Source organism: Chiloscyllium plagiosum, chromosome 43, assembly GCF_004010195.1.
Source record: "Chiloscyllium plagiosum isolate BGI_BamShark_2017 chromosome 43, ASM401019v2, whole genome shotgun sequence".
Taxonomy (NCBI): domain Eukaryota; kingdom Metazoa; phylum Chordata; class Chondrichthyes; order Orectolobiformes; family Hemiscylliidae; genus Chiloscyllium; species Chiloscyllium plagiosum.
In genome coordinates, this window is record NC_057752.1 from 897,249 (window position 1) to 914,174 (window position 16,926).

The 16,926-nt window shown below is 41.3% G+C and overlaps 2 protein-coding genes across 9 annotated transcripts in view; one reads left to right on the forward strand and one right to left on the reverse strand.

Moving 5' to 3' along the window:
* The window catches only part of LOC122543281 (zinc finger and BTB domain-containing protein 39), a 40,234-nt gene extending 34,937 nt beyond the window's left edge, over positions 1–5,297 (forward strand). For 3 of the 5 annotated variants that reach the window (XR_006309980.1, XR_006309982.1, XR_006309984.1), the window contains exon 4: positions 5,152–5,297. The gene's annotated coding sequence lies outside the window, so the exon portion shown is untranslated. Of the gene's footprint in view, positions 1–1,639; positions 1,713–5,151 lie in introns of those variants that run through there. The other 2 variants (XR_006309981.1, XR_006309985.1) reach the window with 1 other exon arrangement.
* The window catches only part of slc11a2 (solute carrier family 11 member 2), a 94,839-nt gene continuing 79,116 nt past the window's right edge, over positions 1,204–16,926 (reverse strand). For 2 of the 4 annotated variants that reach the window (XM_043681777.1, XM_043681778.1), the window contains exons 16-17: positions 14,834–14,887; positions 7,032–7,825 (exon numbers count right to left, since the gene is read on the reverse strand). In XM_043681777.1, coding sequence (XP_043537712.1) covers positions 7,742–7,825; positions 14,834–14,887 — 138 coding nt within the window. In that variant the 3' untranslated portion in view covers positions 7,032–7,741. Of the gene's footprint in view, positions 2,642–6,351; positions 6,371–7,031; positions 7,826–14,833; positions 14,888–16,926 lie in introns of those variants that run through there. The other 2 variants (XM_043681780.1, XM_043681779.1) reach the window with 2 other exon arrangements.

Here is a 16,926-nt window from a genome sequence, read left to right on the forward strand (position 1 = left end):
TTCGAGTCCAGTGGCTCTTTTTCCGACCCTTCTCCAGTTCTGAAGAAGGGTCACTGGACCTGAAACGTTAACTCTGATTGTGTTCCTGTGTCGCACAAGCATTTTAGAGCAGGCTTTGTTGTGATTATGAGTCACAAAATGCAGTGACCAACATGGCTTCTCAATGTAACTGGAACGAATTTCTGTACGGAGTTATTGTATTCATTGTTTAGAACTAGCAGATCTGAAGTTTAAAACTCTGGGATACTGAATCTCAGGAATGGAGCAGGTACAAATTTAGTATTTAGATTTGGGGGCAGTTCAATTGTTGCCCTTTCAAAAAAACAAGCTCAAGAGATCCTTCATCACAGGTGTGGGAAACCTGCCAAAAGTCAAGAGCAGTAGTCGTCAGAATTGAATATTGAAGATGAAATATTGATATTACTGCACTGTTAAATGTAGGGAAAACAGAAAACGTTGGAAATGCTCGAGCAGCATCTGTGGACTGATAAACGGAGTTAAAACGTGGAACTAAGTTCTAAAATGGTCCCTCCCAACTGGTTGGAGAGCCGTTAGAAGTCCCATGTCACTTCTTGAGGCCCAATGTTATTTAATCGCAGTCTGACACTGCAGTAATGCGATGGAAATCTTGGGCAAGCAGCTTTTCACTGCTGGCAACATCACCAAAAGCAGTGGCGGAGTGGTACTCAGTGAATGGCTTACAAACAACTGGCACATGCACAGTGGGCCCAACTGTTTCATTTTCTGCTGTGTCAATCTATGATACAAGCAGACAATGTGATTATGAAAAAGAGGTCACTGCTAGGTGAAATAAAGTGGATGGTCATGCTTAGGAACTGCAGACCTGTTTCTCTTAGGCCAGAATTTGTTATCCCCATCCCTAACTAAAGACACATTGGAAAGCCACACATTAAAATGACAGACCTACCGGGCTGTCTGACCCAGGCACTAGGGACCCACCAGGCAATCTGACCCAGGCACTAGGGATCCACCAGGCATTAGGGACCCCATCTGGCAGTTGGACCCAGGCACCAGGGACCCGCCGGGCAGTCAGACCTGGGCTCTCGGGACCCGTGAGGAAATAACCTGATAAATGATAATCATTACAACCTTAGACTTGCTAGGCTGTCTAAGATATCACAGAGATCACAATTTGGGTATTGTCCCACATTGTAGAAGGAAAGCACTATGATAAACTGTACATTTAAGTAGTATTTGATAACATTAAAAGTGTACTGGGCCTGTCTTAAATGATAAGGTTTGATCATAGGGTATGGCATAAGCTGAAATGAAGGAACAAAGCCGTTATAATGGTAGTAGTGGTTGGGGCTAGATGCCGATGTGGCTGCCCCAGAGGTTCACTTGCAGGGCTTTTTCTGCTGAAGCACATGAATGAGTTGCAGTCTGAGTCTACATGATTTGATGTGGAAAATTAAGTTTATTCTGAAAAGTGCAGAGTCTTGCATATTGAAAGTACAAATAGGAGGGATGTATACTTCATGGTGGATGCACCTAACAAAGGAGTAAATTGGATTTTGTGAGAAGCGATACCATTTTTGGAACGATAGGCTCAACAACATCCTTGTTTTAACCCCAGTGTTTTGAAGCTAGATTTCATGGATTTTTTTTTGTCATGCAGGAAGAATTAGATGGGAGGATAGCCGGCGTCTGGACTTCATTCCCTCTTGTTTTACTTTCCCAGAAGACAGAGAGTCAGAAAAACAAAGGAGAACCATGCTGAGCAGACAAGAAGCTATAGACAGATTGGGAACAGTGAGTCTGCCAACTGGCTATGGGTGAGTTGTCACTGTCTTATAAACAGTGCTGACTATGGCCAATACATCACTGTGGATTTTCCAATGATAGCCGGATTGCACTGTGCAGTTAGATGTCAGCATGGGGGATATGATTTGTGAGACATAAATTGAAATGTAATTTCTCCCATATGCTCAACTTGCATCCCAACCCACAATGCCCCTCCATGTACTAGTTCAGACATCTTTGGAAAGTTTGTGCATATGTTTGGCTTGCTATCTGTTTCAATGACACAGCTCAGAGGTCTATATACAAATTCCCATTTATCTACAGATAAAAACAAATGTAGCCCTGTATATATGTTAGGAACCTGTCTATGTTCTATTGTCCAAATGCAGATCCAAATACTGTCCAAATATATCTATAAGGTTTCAAAATGTCGTTGTGTACATTTCACAAATCATGAACAGCTTTGATGCTTCCAAGTCAATCCAGGCAACTCAAAACTACAAGTGTCCTTCCCCATACCTCCAGAAAATGCTGCACTATTTCCCATTATGCACAGCTCATGATTGTGTGAATCAATCGATTACATGATTGCCTAATGGCAGTCTCAATACAAGTGCCACCCAGGTTCTCTGTCAGCAATAAAACTGTTGACAAGAACTGTTGATTGTTTCTGGTATTTAAAACAGATTCTCTGTATTCATGTTTCCCTGTGCTTGAACAGTGAATACAGTCTTGAGATGTTCATAATAATGACAGCAGCATAGAACGGGATTCATCTTAACCTTCTGACACCATCAGCTTGAGATCACCATGGGATTCACGTGTGGTTGTCCACATCACTCAGCAGAGAGAGTTCCATAGGCGTTCTGAAACCAGTCTAAGAAAGAGAAGAGAGAATAAGGGGTAAGTTAGTTGATCAGGTCATTGCTTCAGCTGAGAATTGCTGAAAAAAAGAGACTGTAGGTGTTTTTCATCTTGCATTCATCAGGCTTGAATCTCAAGAATACCAAATCTTGAAAGGAACAAGAGAATTCATATTGTATGAGCTTATTGGTTGGCAAGGGAACTTTAATTGGTAGAAGCTTTCCCATGGAGAATGAGTCTGGGAGCACTTAACTACTAAGTTTTTGTTTAAAGTCAGACCAGGCAAGTTGATGTTGATTGGTCAGGGTATTACCATGAGATTTGGACGAGGATTGAATAACTGCCATCCAAGTTTATTTTCGGTTGGAAATGGTGCAGTGCATGGACATGTTCTTTCTCTTTGCAATGTTTCAGTTTGCCATAGGTTACTTCGTTCAGTGGGTAAATACACAAATTGGTGTGTCGCTGAGTCACACTAGATGTCCTCACAGTCCTTCCCTGCTCTGTGCTGAGTAAGCTGGACTGCAACCAGGTTAAGGTTACAAACACTGGCCTCTGTGATCCCAAGATGAAGAAGGCGGAGAGACCCAGGGAATTGTTAACCAAATCTCCTGCCCTTGATCATTATCTAGTGAACCTTGCATTGCCAAGGGCAGGAGCAGCCTGAGCTGTCAGGCACCCCCTCGTTGAAAAGTTAAAATCAGTGAGTATTTCATAAAGGATGCAGCTTCTGTAAGGAGTTGTGGAACTAATTTTTCATACTCAAAGTATACAGTCCTAGTCATGTCATGCTAAAGCAACGTCATTATGAGGATACTGAAAACCAAAGTGTTTGACGTAATTACAAAGGGCTAAGTGTTTTGCCATATAGAGCCCAGGTTAAGGGAAGGTGATGGTGTAGTCCAGTATAGCACTAAACTAGTAATCCAGAACATCTGGCTATTCTGGGTCCTTGGGGTTGAATCCAATCATGGCAGATCGTAAAATTTGAATTTGATAAAAATCTGAAACGTACAAAGCTCCTCCAATGGCAATCAAGTAATCGTCGACCAAAAAATCCCCATCTAGTTCACTAATGCCCTTTTGGGAAGTAAACCTCTTTTTAAACTTGGTCTGGCTTACATGCGACTCCAGACCCACAGCATGTGGTCATCACTTAACCGCCCTCATACTGGCACCCATATCCCATGAACAAGAAAAGATCACAGATTGGTGGGATGGGTGCCTTTTCTGTGACAGTCAGGCAGGAATTGTCCACAGCCAACGTAGAGTGGATCAACAAACTGCAGGTCAGCTGGGGTGGGAAATAATAGATGGTATGAAGACATCTGGTTACATCAGGGGGACTCCAGGGTGAGAATCTCTTCCAATTTCCAAAATCTTGCCTTCATGAACACACTTAACCCTTTTGGGTCATAAGACAGTAATTGTCCACTCCTGGTCTGGAACTGAGCCCTAGTGTAGAAAAAGCCCAAATTTTATTCCCCAGCCTATTGAGAGCTGAACCTAATCAGAAACAGCTAGAAGAATTTGCCTCAGTTCCCTTGGAATGGAGTAAATAATGTTGTGATTCCTGCTTCTGATCATTATACAGGGCAGGCATGCAGGAGTCTGGAAGAACACAGCAAGCCAGGCAACATCAGGAGGTGGAGAAGTCAACATTTTGGGTGTAACCCTTCTTGAAGACCCTTCCTGAGTCCTGAGGAAGGGTTAACCCAAAACATTGACTTCTCTGTTTCCTGATGCTGCCTGGCTTGTTGTCATCTTCCAGCCTCCTGCTCGTCTACCTTGGATTCCAGCATTGGCAGTTTTTCTTTTTGCCTCCAATCATTATCCATAGTTATGTGACTGCATATTTGTACATGTAACTGTCTCAAAGTGTGTGTACATGCAGTGGGGAGGGCATGTGTGTGTCACGTGTTTTCACATGTGCCTAAGCCTGTCTCTATGCATGCACACTTGTGTGGCCCATGCATCTATGTGCAAGACTGTGCACATCAGTGTGTCTGTGTTTATATCTTTGTTTATATGCCTGTCTTTGTGTTCTTGCATGTGTGTGTACATGCTTGTCTATTCATGTGTGGTTGTCAGTGTAGGTGCATATATGTTCATGTAACAGATGTGCATGCACACACTTGTATAATCATGTGTGTGCGGGTATCAGCATGCATGCAAAGCTATGTATGTGTGTCAGCTGCATGTGCATGCTTGTTGGTATTTGGGAGTGTGTGTGTGTGTCACTGTACCCATTATGTGAGAATGCATGCACATATGTAAGCGAATGTCTATGCATGCATGTTTGGTTGTTAAAGTCTATGTTTGCATAGGTTGTGTGTGTGTGTGTGTGTGTGAGAGAGAGAGAGAGAGAGAGAGAGAGACACAGACTTATTGAAGTTGACTTTTGGCCATTGAGCACTGGTATCACACCAGAACAATACGAAAGGAATTCATACCAAATCTGTATGAGCTGTGTGAGCTAATACAATTGCTGTAATCACCAATTGCTTTTCTTCTCCTGGACAGTGTCATTTACATTTAAAAGTCTGAGCGACAAATGCTGGCACCTGGGAGAGAGCATCCACTGAGTCTAAGACATTCAAGCTCAACCGGCATTACCATGGGCACTTTCAATAGGCTACTGCTGAATTTTGTAATAAAGGTGTATAGTATTATCATTTGCAATTTGAGTTTTAAATTCAAGAGCTTAGTGGCTTTAGTTTTGTGAAGATAAATTTCTTTTAAGATGTCAAAGTCATTTGGCATTGTGAGCTAAATCCATCATTTCCAAGAAAGCATGAAAGTTAAATGCCTCAATCAGGCACCTGAGAAGTTAGTTGAAGTATTTTCAAAGTTGAATTGTATGACATACAGAGAAACAGAGCAGACGCCACTTGTAGCTTAAATTAATTTAGAAGATTTCGCTTTCGGTTTTGAAGAATCAGATTTTTAGTTCAGAAGAACAGTTTCAGTCTAGCAGAAGAATAGTCTGTTCAGACAGAGACGTCTCCTGGCTGTCAGACGTGAAAAGGAATCCAGGCCCCCAGAACTGGAAATAAATCTCTAGACCATCAATCTGGAAATCGTCAGTTAAGATCTGAGTGATACTTCAGTGGGATTGAGTATCTGTAAAGAATGTAGTTGGGGGAAAATGGATTAATTATCCTTCTAGTTGATGATAGGATCTTTCTAAACTGTCCTACATATAGCTTTATGTGAACATGACCATTCATGTGAATAAGCCACCATGATGACTAATACAAGCATCAAGCCAGGTTTCATTCTGTGTAATACTGAACAAGTAGAGATCCCAATCAGTTGGGGTGATACTTTACATGTTGTTAACAGTGAGAGGAGCAAAAGAGCTGATAGTTGGAATATTTCGTACATCTCAGCGCAGAGGACAAACACTTGGGAAGTTCTAACTTAGTTCAAAAACAATTAAAGCAGCAATGATCCAGATAAGTCTTCTCTACACAGTGAAAGGTGATCACCAAATCATCAGCTGTGCCTACCAAGCAATTACCTGCATACAAAATCTAGAGTAATCTACATGATCTCTGAAGCAATTTTATTCTGAACCCATCACTACATATAAAGCTGCTGGTCTGTGGTTGCCCCAAATTAATTGTGCATTGCTAAAGAGTCCAGTTGACATCAAATGTATGCTTAATCTGGCAGAATCAGAAACTAATGATTTACAGCTCATTGACAATTTGTACTTACTGGTGTCCTTAGGAGTTGCCTACAGAAAAACATACATGAGAAAATATCATACATGGCCAGCTCCAGGATTATACGAATCATCAAAATTTGTTTTAACAGTTAAAAGTACTGGCACAATGGTGTAGCTGGTACAAACCAATGACTGGTTCAGAATCAAGGAGATTTATAAAAGAAATTCACCACATGCCGCGTGCCTAATCTCTACATGAATCTGCACTGTTACCGAAATTTCAGTGAAATCTGTGAACCTTTACCATGTGGCCAAATAAACTGCTGGAAATCCCCTTGGTAGATTATCTTTTTAGATCATAAATGTTGGAGAATATTCATTTGTGGGCATGCAGAATTGGTGCAAATGGGTCTGGCATCACCTAGTAGCAACAGGTCTGTCACTGTGTAACACTGGGGTACAGTACTGGTGGGGACAGGTCTGTCGCTGTGTAATACTAGGGTATAGTACTGGTGGGGATAGGTCTAAGGAAAATTCTAGTCTATTTGTCTCCAGTATGAGTCATTTACCTTTGTTCTTTATTGATGGAAGGGTGTCTGCTAGTTACTACTGAATATATATACTGCTGACACTTTAATTGGAGAAAGTGAGGACTTCAGATGCTGGAGATCAGAGTCCGAGGAGCGGGCGATTCCTGATGAAGGGCTTATGCCCAAAATGTTGATTCTCCTGCTCCTTGGATGCTGCCTGACCTGCTGTGCTTTTCCAGTACCACACTCCCAACTGCCATTGTATAACACTAGTATGGTGTGAATGAAGATGGGGCTGTCACTGTATAATACCGTGGTACAGTGCTGGCAGATAGGTTGGTCACTACATAACATTAGGGTATATTACTGGTAGGGTCAGGTCATTTGCAGTATAACACTTGGGCATAGCACTGGCAGGGTCAGGTCTGTCATTGTGGTACAGTACTGGTGGGGATAGGGCTGTCACTGTATAATACTGGAGTACCATAATGGTTTATCAACAGGTCTGTTACTGTAAAACACCTGGCTACAATGCTGCTGGGGACAATATTCTGAGTAGAATCCAAATATGTGGCTTGACGCATGTCTCACTGAATTGCAGAGCAGGCTCTAGGAGCTGCATGTTCTACTCCAGGTCCTCTTTTGTATGTTGTCGATGAGATAACATATGAAAAGTGAGTTACTGCTATTGATCCTTGGGGAAGCTTTCATTTGCCTTATTTCGCTGGTGGAAAAATAGCACGCTGTCAGACCATAGCGTACAAGGTAAAACATTTATTTCCAGGGTGCATGGTACAGAACTACTAAGACAGACTATATTAAAACAGTACAATACTTCAATAATGACAATTAAGATTTTCCATGGGCATTTAAACTCCCTTGTTTTAGAAATCATGTTTGTACAGGTTGATCAGTGGCAGCATTTTGGATCAAACCGTCGATCATCTTCTTGTATCAATTTCCCATCACCCCAAGTGCACATCTCTGGCCATAACTGAAATGAGGCAATCAATGCTCTGATTAATGGTTAACAGGGAGTTGCTTATGGTAAACCCATTTCTCTGTGCAGTTAGAGAGATCTTAGTTTAAATTATCCATGTCAGAAAGCTGCCATTTCCTCTACATAGCTTCTTCAAATAGAAATTTGCTCTCGGACTGTTTCCCAAATATTAGTATGCAAATAGGAGTTGCAGCACAATCTACAGCCCAGCAATTGATCAACCAACCCCTCGTTTCTATATAAAACCAGGAACATGCACTTACCCAGAGGGTTTTTTTCTGTAACTCTCATTGGTCACTACTTCCCAGTGTGATTGTATATGTTGATGAGAGTCAGGCAGCAAAATAGTCTGACTTTTGCATTGGCATCAGGTTTGGTCAGCTTTTCTGGTCTACTACCTACTACCTGAATACTGATCACATTCACAAATGTTAACATCCTTAATGGAAGGCAGCAGAAAATAGATGGAAGAAAGAGAGACGGGAAATTTGGAGAAGCTGGGTTTTTCCACCTTGGAGGAAACATAGAAGAGATTTGATGGGGGTGTTCAAAATTATGAAGGACCTGGACAGAATAGAGGGGGAGAATCTTTTCCCATTTGGCAGCAGAATTGGTCACTCAGTGATTAACCCTGGGGAATTAAACACCAGTCTTGTTGTTAAAGTGATGATTACAAACATGATGAGCTGAACAGCCTCCTTATGTACTGTAACCACATACTATAATCGTAAGATTGTTGCCAGCTCAAATATTTGGAATTCCCTAACCTATGCACCAACAACAGTTGATAACAAATTTTAAGGGTAAATAGGGATGAACAATGAATGCCTTTTTTGAGGGTTTTACACTTTCAATCAACAAACTAACCCTTGAGTTTCTAATTCAAAGCAAGTTTATTACTAACTGAGCCAAAACAATAAATACAAACTGCAAAGCAGAGCTTCAAGGAGTTGCAACATGCAGCTGTGATACCCTGGGTTGCATAATCTGCCAGTCAGGTTGCCTGCTTGCATTGCTGAACTCATTCATTTATTATTTGATATCCAGTCACTGTATTGGGCAGGTAACATGGAAGGGGTGGGGTAAGAAGGAACATATTAGGTTTGCCTATTCCAGATCTCACCTGGCCACCACACACGAGTCACTCAATAGTAACCACAATCACTCCACCATTGGTGACCATGCCTTCAGCAACATTCCTACCAATTTAATCTTCCTCTCTGCAGACTTCAGCTGTCATGCACAGCACGGCCTTCCAGAAATGGAAGTCGTTGCTGCGAATAGCGTCAGCCAATCACTGTGCACAGAGCCCCACAGCACAGCTTAGAGGAAACAAGTTGCCTGAGCTCAAAGCTCCAAAGTTCCTTCCCTAAACCTTTCTATCTCAATCTCACTTTCCCCTTTTAAGAAATCATCTACACTTTTCATCAGCTGACCAAGATATTTCAATATTTCCCTGTATTGCTTTGTATGTTGTTTTATAATTCCCTTGTGAAAAACTTTGGGAAGTTCAACATGTAAAGTGCTACACGAATACAGGTTGCTGCGCTTGGAGAATAGTCTTAGGCCAGACCACCATGGTGTGGTGACAGTGAAGCTCAAACGGTTTGCTAACCACCAAGAACTTGATGCACAGCCAAGTTGAGGAGAAGTGCGATTGGAGTTTGGGATTTTTAGAAAACATATCTAACTCAATGGAAGATCTGAAAAATGCATTAATGACTTTTCTCATTATTGGTGAGCATCAAAAATATTGGTCAGTAACGATGAACAACAAATAGTTCTGTTTTCAGGGAACCTACCTCACTGTATTAGCACTGTTGTAGTCTCATTCCTGGAAGTACACATAAGAGAGAGCGAGCTTGTGTGTAAGAGAGCTGGGGGTAGAACACAAGGCCCTAGTGGTATAGGGCATTAAAATCCTGCAACTGGAATATTCTACAATTGCTTTAAACTAGGCAGGCAATAAAATGTTGAGGAAGGTTATCATTTAATTCCCTTTGCTGAAGAGCTGCTTCATAAACACAATAACAGAGACACACAAGCAAACACATTTATTTTTTTTTTTAAAAAATCAATGGTACCATTACAGAATTCTGAAATCATCAAAAGGACTTCATGATCAGAAACAGATCAAAGTAGAAAATTACAATTGGACCACTCACATCCTACATAATTACAGGCTGTTACTGCTCCTTTGCGCTTAGCACAACTATTTTCAATGATTTCCAAATTATGTAACAATAAATGACAAAGCAGAGCTGCTCCCACCCGCACTCCTCTGACCCTGTGCAATTTTGAACCTGTGAAATATTCTCCAGTGTTTCGACTATTTCCATCCTTTCAGATTTAGTGAGAGGAAGGAACACAGAGCTGATGAATCATGGAATGAAGGGAAATAGCTTATGGGTTAGGGGTCCGAAACCACAGGTCGCAACATGTCTACATTATTGAAGGATCAGAGTGAAGGAAGTGAGAATGGAGGAAAACAAGAGATGTTTAAATCAGGAGGATTCTGTGTACTCCTCAGGGTGAACAGAATGCCTGATCCAGTGTTCAAATCCAGGCACTTGTTTCAGATATACAACATCACAAATTGATGCTCAGACTCAACCACTGGCATAATTTCTAAATCAGGACTTGGGCTGCAGCCTCCCATTCTCAATCAGATGCAGCATCTCACTCCAGGATGGAACAAATGTCCAGTAGTTCTAAGATACTCAACACTTGATGGAAGGCTTTACAGTAAACTTAGCCACCTTCATAAAAAAGTTATTGTTGTCATTACTCAAGAACTGAATTTTCTTGTTCTAGGCTTGAAATATTCTGAGGACCAGTGGACAGCATTTGGCACCCTCTGCCACCTCAATGCACCATTTTCCTATTGCGAGCTCAGACAGGTCTTAACAGTGATGGAGATCACAGCTGGGCCTCATCCTCTCAAAACCCACACAAATAGGCCAAGTTTGGTGAGGAAGTACTGGCCAAGAATCTGGGTTTTTGTTTTACTCCTCCCCTGCCACCTAAGACTCTGGACTGTAATCTCTGTTGAGATCAGTGAATCCACTGAGGACCATGGATTAACCTTAAAGTAACCTGAGGAGGACCTAGAGACGGTCACCAGCAGCTAAAAGAGCAAGAGAGAGAAGGATCCTGCGCTTTTGAAAATGAGACAAAGTGGGGACAGCACCTTCTCAAATGAGAGAGCATTTTCAAAAGGAGAAGAGTGGACCCACATGAAGGGCAGTGGGAGAGAAATACTAATGGCAGAGAGCACTGTCAGAGCCAAGACATCTCAGGTAAACAGGCAGGTGAGAAACAAGTTACCTGGACAGAGTTTCAGGAGGCAGCCAGACCCCTCAGATTAATTACATTATATTTAGTCTGTGGTCAGGATAGGAAGCTGCGACTGCAAGCGAGATAGGCATGGGGATCCAGAATTTAACTTTGGAGCAGCCTCAGCTGGTATCCTTGTCCAATAGTTACAAGGTTCTTGCTCCTGGTGTGGACAAGGGCACAGACTACAGAGAGTATGGGTAAACAGACCACAGCACCATAGTCTAAAACAAGTGGGGGCAAGGGAAGGGAAACATAGTAGTAAAAGGGAATAGGAATACATATAGTTCTCTGCAGCAAAGAACAGAATTTCAAAGGCTTGCCTACCTGGTGCCAAAGGACCAGGACATTTCTTCTGGGCTAGAGAGAAACTTTAAGTAGCGATCAGAACATAGTTGAATTTCAAATTCTGTTTGAGGAAGAGCAACTCTGATCGCAGTTTAAATAAGATCAATTACAGATTACGAAGAAAGAGTAGTCTAAAGCAAGCTGGGAAAATAGATGAAGGGGAAGGTCAGTAGATGAGCAAAAAATATTAAGGCATACAAAGTGGTGAAAAGGAGCAGTAGACCAATGGATTGGGAATTTCTTTCAGGAACCAATAGTGAATGATTAAAAAGCTTAGAGAAAATTGATTATGAAAGTAAATTGGCAAGAAATATAAAAGACAAACAGGTGCTTTTATCAGTATATTTACGGAAAAGTAGCTCATGTCAGTGTGGCACCCTTGGAGGATGAACTAGGGAATTGATAGCACCGGGGGAATCAGCAGATAATTTAAATAAATATTTTGCATCTGGAGGACACAATAACCATGAAGCTATCAGATAAGCAAGGTAACTAATGGAAAGGAAGATCTTGTAACAGTCTAACAAGGGACAAAGTACTTGACAAATTAATGGGATTAAAGTCACAATTTGTTAATGATTACACAGTGCATGTTATTGATGTGTATGACTTTATCTAATGGTTTTAAAGGAAGTAGCTGCATTGATAGTAGGGACATTGATTAAAATATGGTTCCAGCGAATTGGAAACTCTTGAGGGAGGGAGACAAAAAGCAGAAAATTATAGGCTAGATAACATTTGTTGTTGGGAAAAAGCTATAGTCCATTATTAAGGAAGAAGTATGACATTAAGAAAAGCTTCACATAATCAAGCAATCAATATGGTTTTGTAAAAGGGAAAATTATGTTTGGCAAATTTGCTGAAGTTCTTTGAGGATACAATAAGTAGAGATGATAAAGGGAAACTTGTAGAAGTAGTGTATTTGGATTTCTAGAATGGGCCTAATAAAAAAGGTTAATACACAGATGCTTACAGCATTAGAAAGTAATGTATGAGCTTGGATTACACACAGAAGACAGAGTTGGGATTAACAGGCCTTTTTTAGGTTGGAAAGAGGCAACTATATTACTGACTTGGGCAGGGGGAGAGAAAGAGAAATCAGCAAGTAATTCAAATTTGATGATACAAAAATAGGTGGAGTGCATGTTGTGACGAAGACATTAGGAAATTGTAAGCGGATATAGATAGGTTTAAGTAAATGGGCAAACAGCTTAGTAGGAGAAAGTGAGGACTGCAGATGCTGGAGATCAGAGCTGGAAATGTGTTGCTGGAAAAGCGCAGCAGGTCAGGCAGCATCCAAGGAGCAGGAGAATTGATGTTTCGGGCATGAGCCCTTCTTCAGGAATTTCCTCATTCCTGAAGAAGGGCTCATGCCCGAAACGTAGATTCTCCTGCTCCTTGGATGCTGCCTGACCTGCTGCACTTTTCCAGCAACACATTTTCAGCAAACAGCTTAGTAGATTGGGTTTAATGTAGGAAAGTAAGAGATCTTGCACTTTGGTAGGAAGAATCAAAAGGCAAACTACCATTTAAATGGAGGAACATTCCAAGTGCAGTGCAGAAGGATATTGATATTCTTGTGCATGCAGCACAAAACATTAGCAATAGGTGCAGCAAGTAATTTTGAAGGCAAATGGAATTTTGGCCTTTATTGCTGAGAGTTGGAGTTTTAAAAAAGGGAAGTCTTGTAACAACTGTACAGGGTGCTGGTGACACTGTACCCGGAGTACTGTGTATGGTTTTATTTCTTATATTTTGGATAGGTTATTCTGGCATTGAAGGCGATTCAAAAGAGATTCACTTGGCTGATTAGAGGGATGAAGGGATTAACTTATCAAGAACAGCTAAATGGGTTAGGACTGTATTTATTAGAGTTTAGGACACTGAGGGGAGATCTTATTGAAACACAATGTTCTGAAGGGGCTTGAACAGGGTTGATGTTGAGAAGATGTTTCCATTAGTTGGGGAATCTTGTTACAGAATAAAGGGGACAGTCATTTAAAACAAAAATGTGAACAAATCTCTTCTAGAAGGTATGATTGTCTGGGATTCTCTACCCCAGACAGCCAAAGAGGCTAGAAAGTATTTCAAGAGGAGGTAGATAGATTTTTAAAATATCAGGAAGTTGAATGCTTCGATGAATCGGCACAAGAGGAATTGAGGTCTGGGGTAGATCCATCATGACTTTGTTAAATGGTGGGCTGAATGGTCGACTTCAGCCATATTTGTTATCTTTAATGTAAACCTCAGTCCTTCCCAGTCTGTGAGATCCACTACCACAACTAGGTGGAACTGGAACAGTTTAGTATTTAAACTTTAAAAGTGAAAATATTTGGTTTTAAACTTTAAATACTAAAAAAGATATAAAGGAATTTTCTGTTCACTCCATATGGGACTTTAGCCAATGGTCACCTTAGCCTACCGGAACACAGTTTGACCTTGTGTTTCCAAACATTGCTGGAAGTGTGGGTTTGAACCTTGCAGACACCATAGCTGCTTGATCAATCCAGAAGCAGCTGTAGGACCCCAGTTTCTCATCCAGTGCCATTAAGGAAAACTGGAAATCAGGTCTTTAGGAATATGTGACAGTCCTGCTTGTACATACATATAAAACTTTCATTTTTACTCCCAACTTATATTTCAAAAATTGTGGCAAATTTTAAATTCAAATACTTCAATGGTAAAATACTGTTTATTGATGAACTTTAGGTCCCCCCTTCTACCAATCTGACAGAACGTTCTGGACATAGAGGGGAGGAGCACTGTTGTGTCAGTTAGTGTTTTGAAGAGAGAGACCTGCCAAGAGCATTGAGCTAGCAAATGCTCAGCTACAGCAGCCCAGGCACCGATTTTTAAAAATACATAAAATTGTTCTAATTTAAAAACATTATAAATCATTTCCAGCAGAACTTCTACATTTGAATCATGACTGCACAGTACCTTTATAAAATACAGGTTTGGGATTTACAAATAGGTTGAGGGCACTCGATTATCCATTGCTGTTTCTGCACACAATTATCTAACATCTAAAAAGTAGAGTGTTAATTTTGGGGTTTACTTAAAAGTTACTAATTAATACTTGAAATCCTAAAGCCCCACAATAGTTACTTGATCCACAGGGAACATTTAAATGAACACCCTCGGGTAAATCTTAGATTAGAGTTGTTTCTGTATAGTTCCCTACAGAACAGTGCTCAGGAAGCAACCAAACAGAGCTAGACTCCTGGTGTCTTTTACAGGGATGTATAAAGGAACTTTCTTTGGTTAACTCTCAGACTCGCCTTGTTCTTCTATAAGCACAGCACTGGTGCTGCTTACCGTGCGTCCGCAGTTCAGAAAGGAGACCCCCAGTGAAACTGCACAGTACCAGGCCTGGAGGGACAACAAAGAAAAGCAAAGGTCACTTCACAAAGTATTCAATCTGAGCATCCTTTCCATTGCACCAGAGTTGAAGCAACAGGCACAGTTGACTACTAAATTCTTTCCTTGCTATAATGTGTCTAACAATCACCCAAACTTCCTGAAAACAGAGGGATTTTTGTGTGCTAGATAGCAATATTTTGCCCCTTGCAGAGAGTATGTGCTGCTGACATTTTGAGCACTTTTCTCATGAACTTTCAGATTTACTTAATTCTTCCACGTATAGAATTCTTCCAGCTTTGGTACATCTTCAGTTCAGGAATACAGTTGAGATCAGGATACATTGGGTTTTCCAGGTTAGTGGGTAGATGCCAGTGTGGAGCTGTACTAGGACATCTTGGCTTGGGGCACAGCACGTTCCGGAGTATAAGCATTTAATACTATTGCCAGAATATTATAGAATCATGCAGCATGAAAACAGACCCTTTGGCCAACCAGATATCCGATAGTAAAAGTTTCTTTCAATACGTAAGAAATAAACGAGAGGCAAAAGTAGACATTGGGATGCTCTGAATTGATGCTGGAAAGCTAGTGATGGGAGATAAAGTACTTACTAAGTTCTTCAGCTATTTCCTTGTGTCAATCTTCACAGTGGAAGACATGAATAATATCCCTACAATTAAGGAGAGTCGGGGGGCAGAGTTAAGTATGGTAGCCATTACAAAAGAGAAAGTGCTAGAAAAGCTAAAAGATCCAAAACTTTGAGAAATCTCCTGGCCCCGATAGGCTACATCGTAGAGTTCAGAGGGAGGTGGCTGAGGAAGTAGCGGAGGAGTTGGTTGTGATCCTTCAAAAGTCACTGGGAGTCAGGGAAAGTCCCAGATGATTGGAAAATCGCTGTTGTAACCCCCTTGTTCAAGAAAGGATCAAGACAAAAGATGGAAAATTATAGGCCGATTAGCCTCACCTCTGTTGTTGGTAAAATTCTAGAATCCATCTTTAAGGATGAGATTTCTAAATTCTTGGGAGTGCAGGGTCAGATTAGAACAAGTCAGCATGGTTTTAGTAAGGGGAGGTTGTGTCTGACAAACCTGTTAGAATTCTTTGAAGGGGTAACATATAGGGTAGACCAGGGAAACCCAGTGGATGTTATTTACCTAGACTTCCTGAAGGACTTTGATAAGAGGCCTCACAGGAAGCTGCCGAGTAAGGTGAGGGCCCATGGTGTTTGAGGTGAGTTACTGGCATGAATTGAGGATTGGCTGTCTGATAGAAGGCAGAGAGTTGGGATAAAAAGGTTCTTTTTCAGAATGGCAAGTGGTATCCTGCAGGGTTCAGTGTTGGGGCTGCAGCTGTTCACTTTATATACTAATGATCTGGATGAAGAGACTGGGGGCATTCTGGCGAAGTTTGCCGATGATCCAAAGTTAGGTGGACAGGCAGGTAATACTGAGGTGGTGGGGAGGCTGCAGAAAAACTTAGACAGTTTAGAAGACTGGTCCAGGAAATGGCTGATGAAATTCAACATGAGCAAATGTGAAGTCTTGCACTTTGGAAAAAAGAATACAGACATGAACTATTTTCTAAGCAGTGAGAAAATTCATAAAGTCGAAGTACAAAGGGATCTGGGAGTGCTAGTACAGGATTGTCTAAAGGTTAACTTGCAGGTTGAGTCCATGGTTAAGAAAGCAAATGTAATGTCATTTCTCCCAAGAGGGTTGGAATATAAAAGCAGCAATGTGCTTCTGAGACTTTATAAAGCTCTGGTTTGGCCCCATTTAGAATACGGTGTCCAGTTTTGGGCCTCACACCTCAAGGAGGACATACTGACACTGGAGCGTATCCAGCGGAGATTCACGCTGATGATCCCTGGAATGGTAGCCTAACATACGACAAATGGCTGAGGATCCTGGGATTGTATTCATTAGAGTTTAGAAGGTTGAGGGGAGATCTAATAGAAACTTACAAGATAATGCATGGCTTAGATAGAGTGGAGCTGAAAATGTGTTGCTGGAAAAGCGCAGCAGGTCAGGCAGCATCCAGGGAACAGG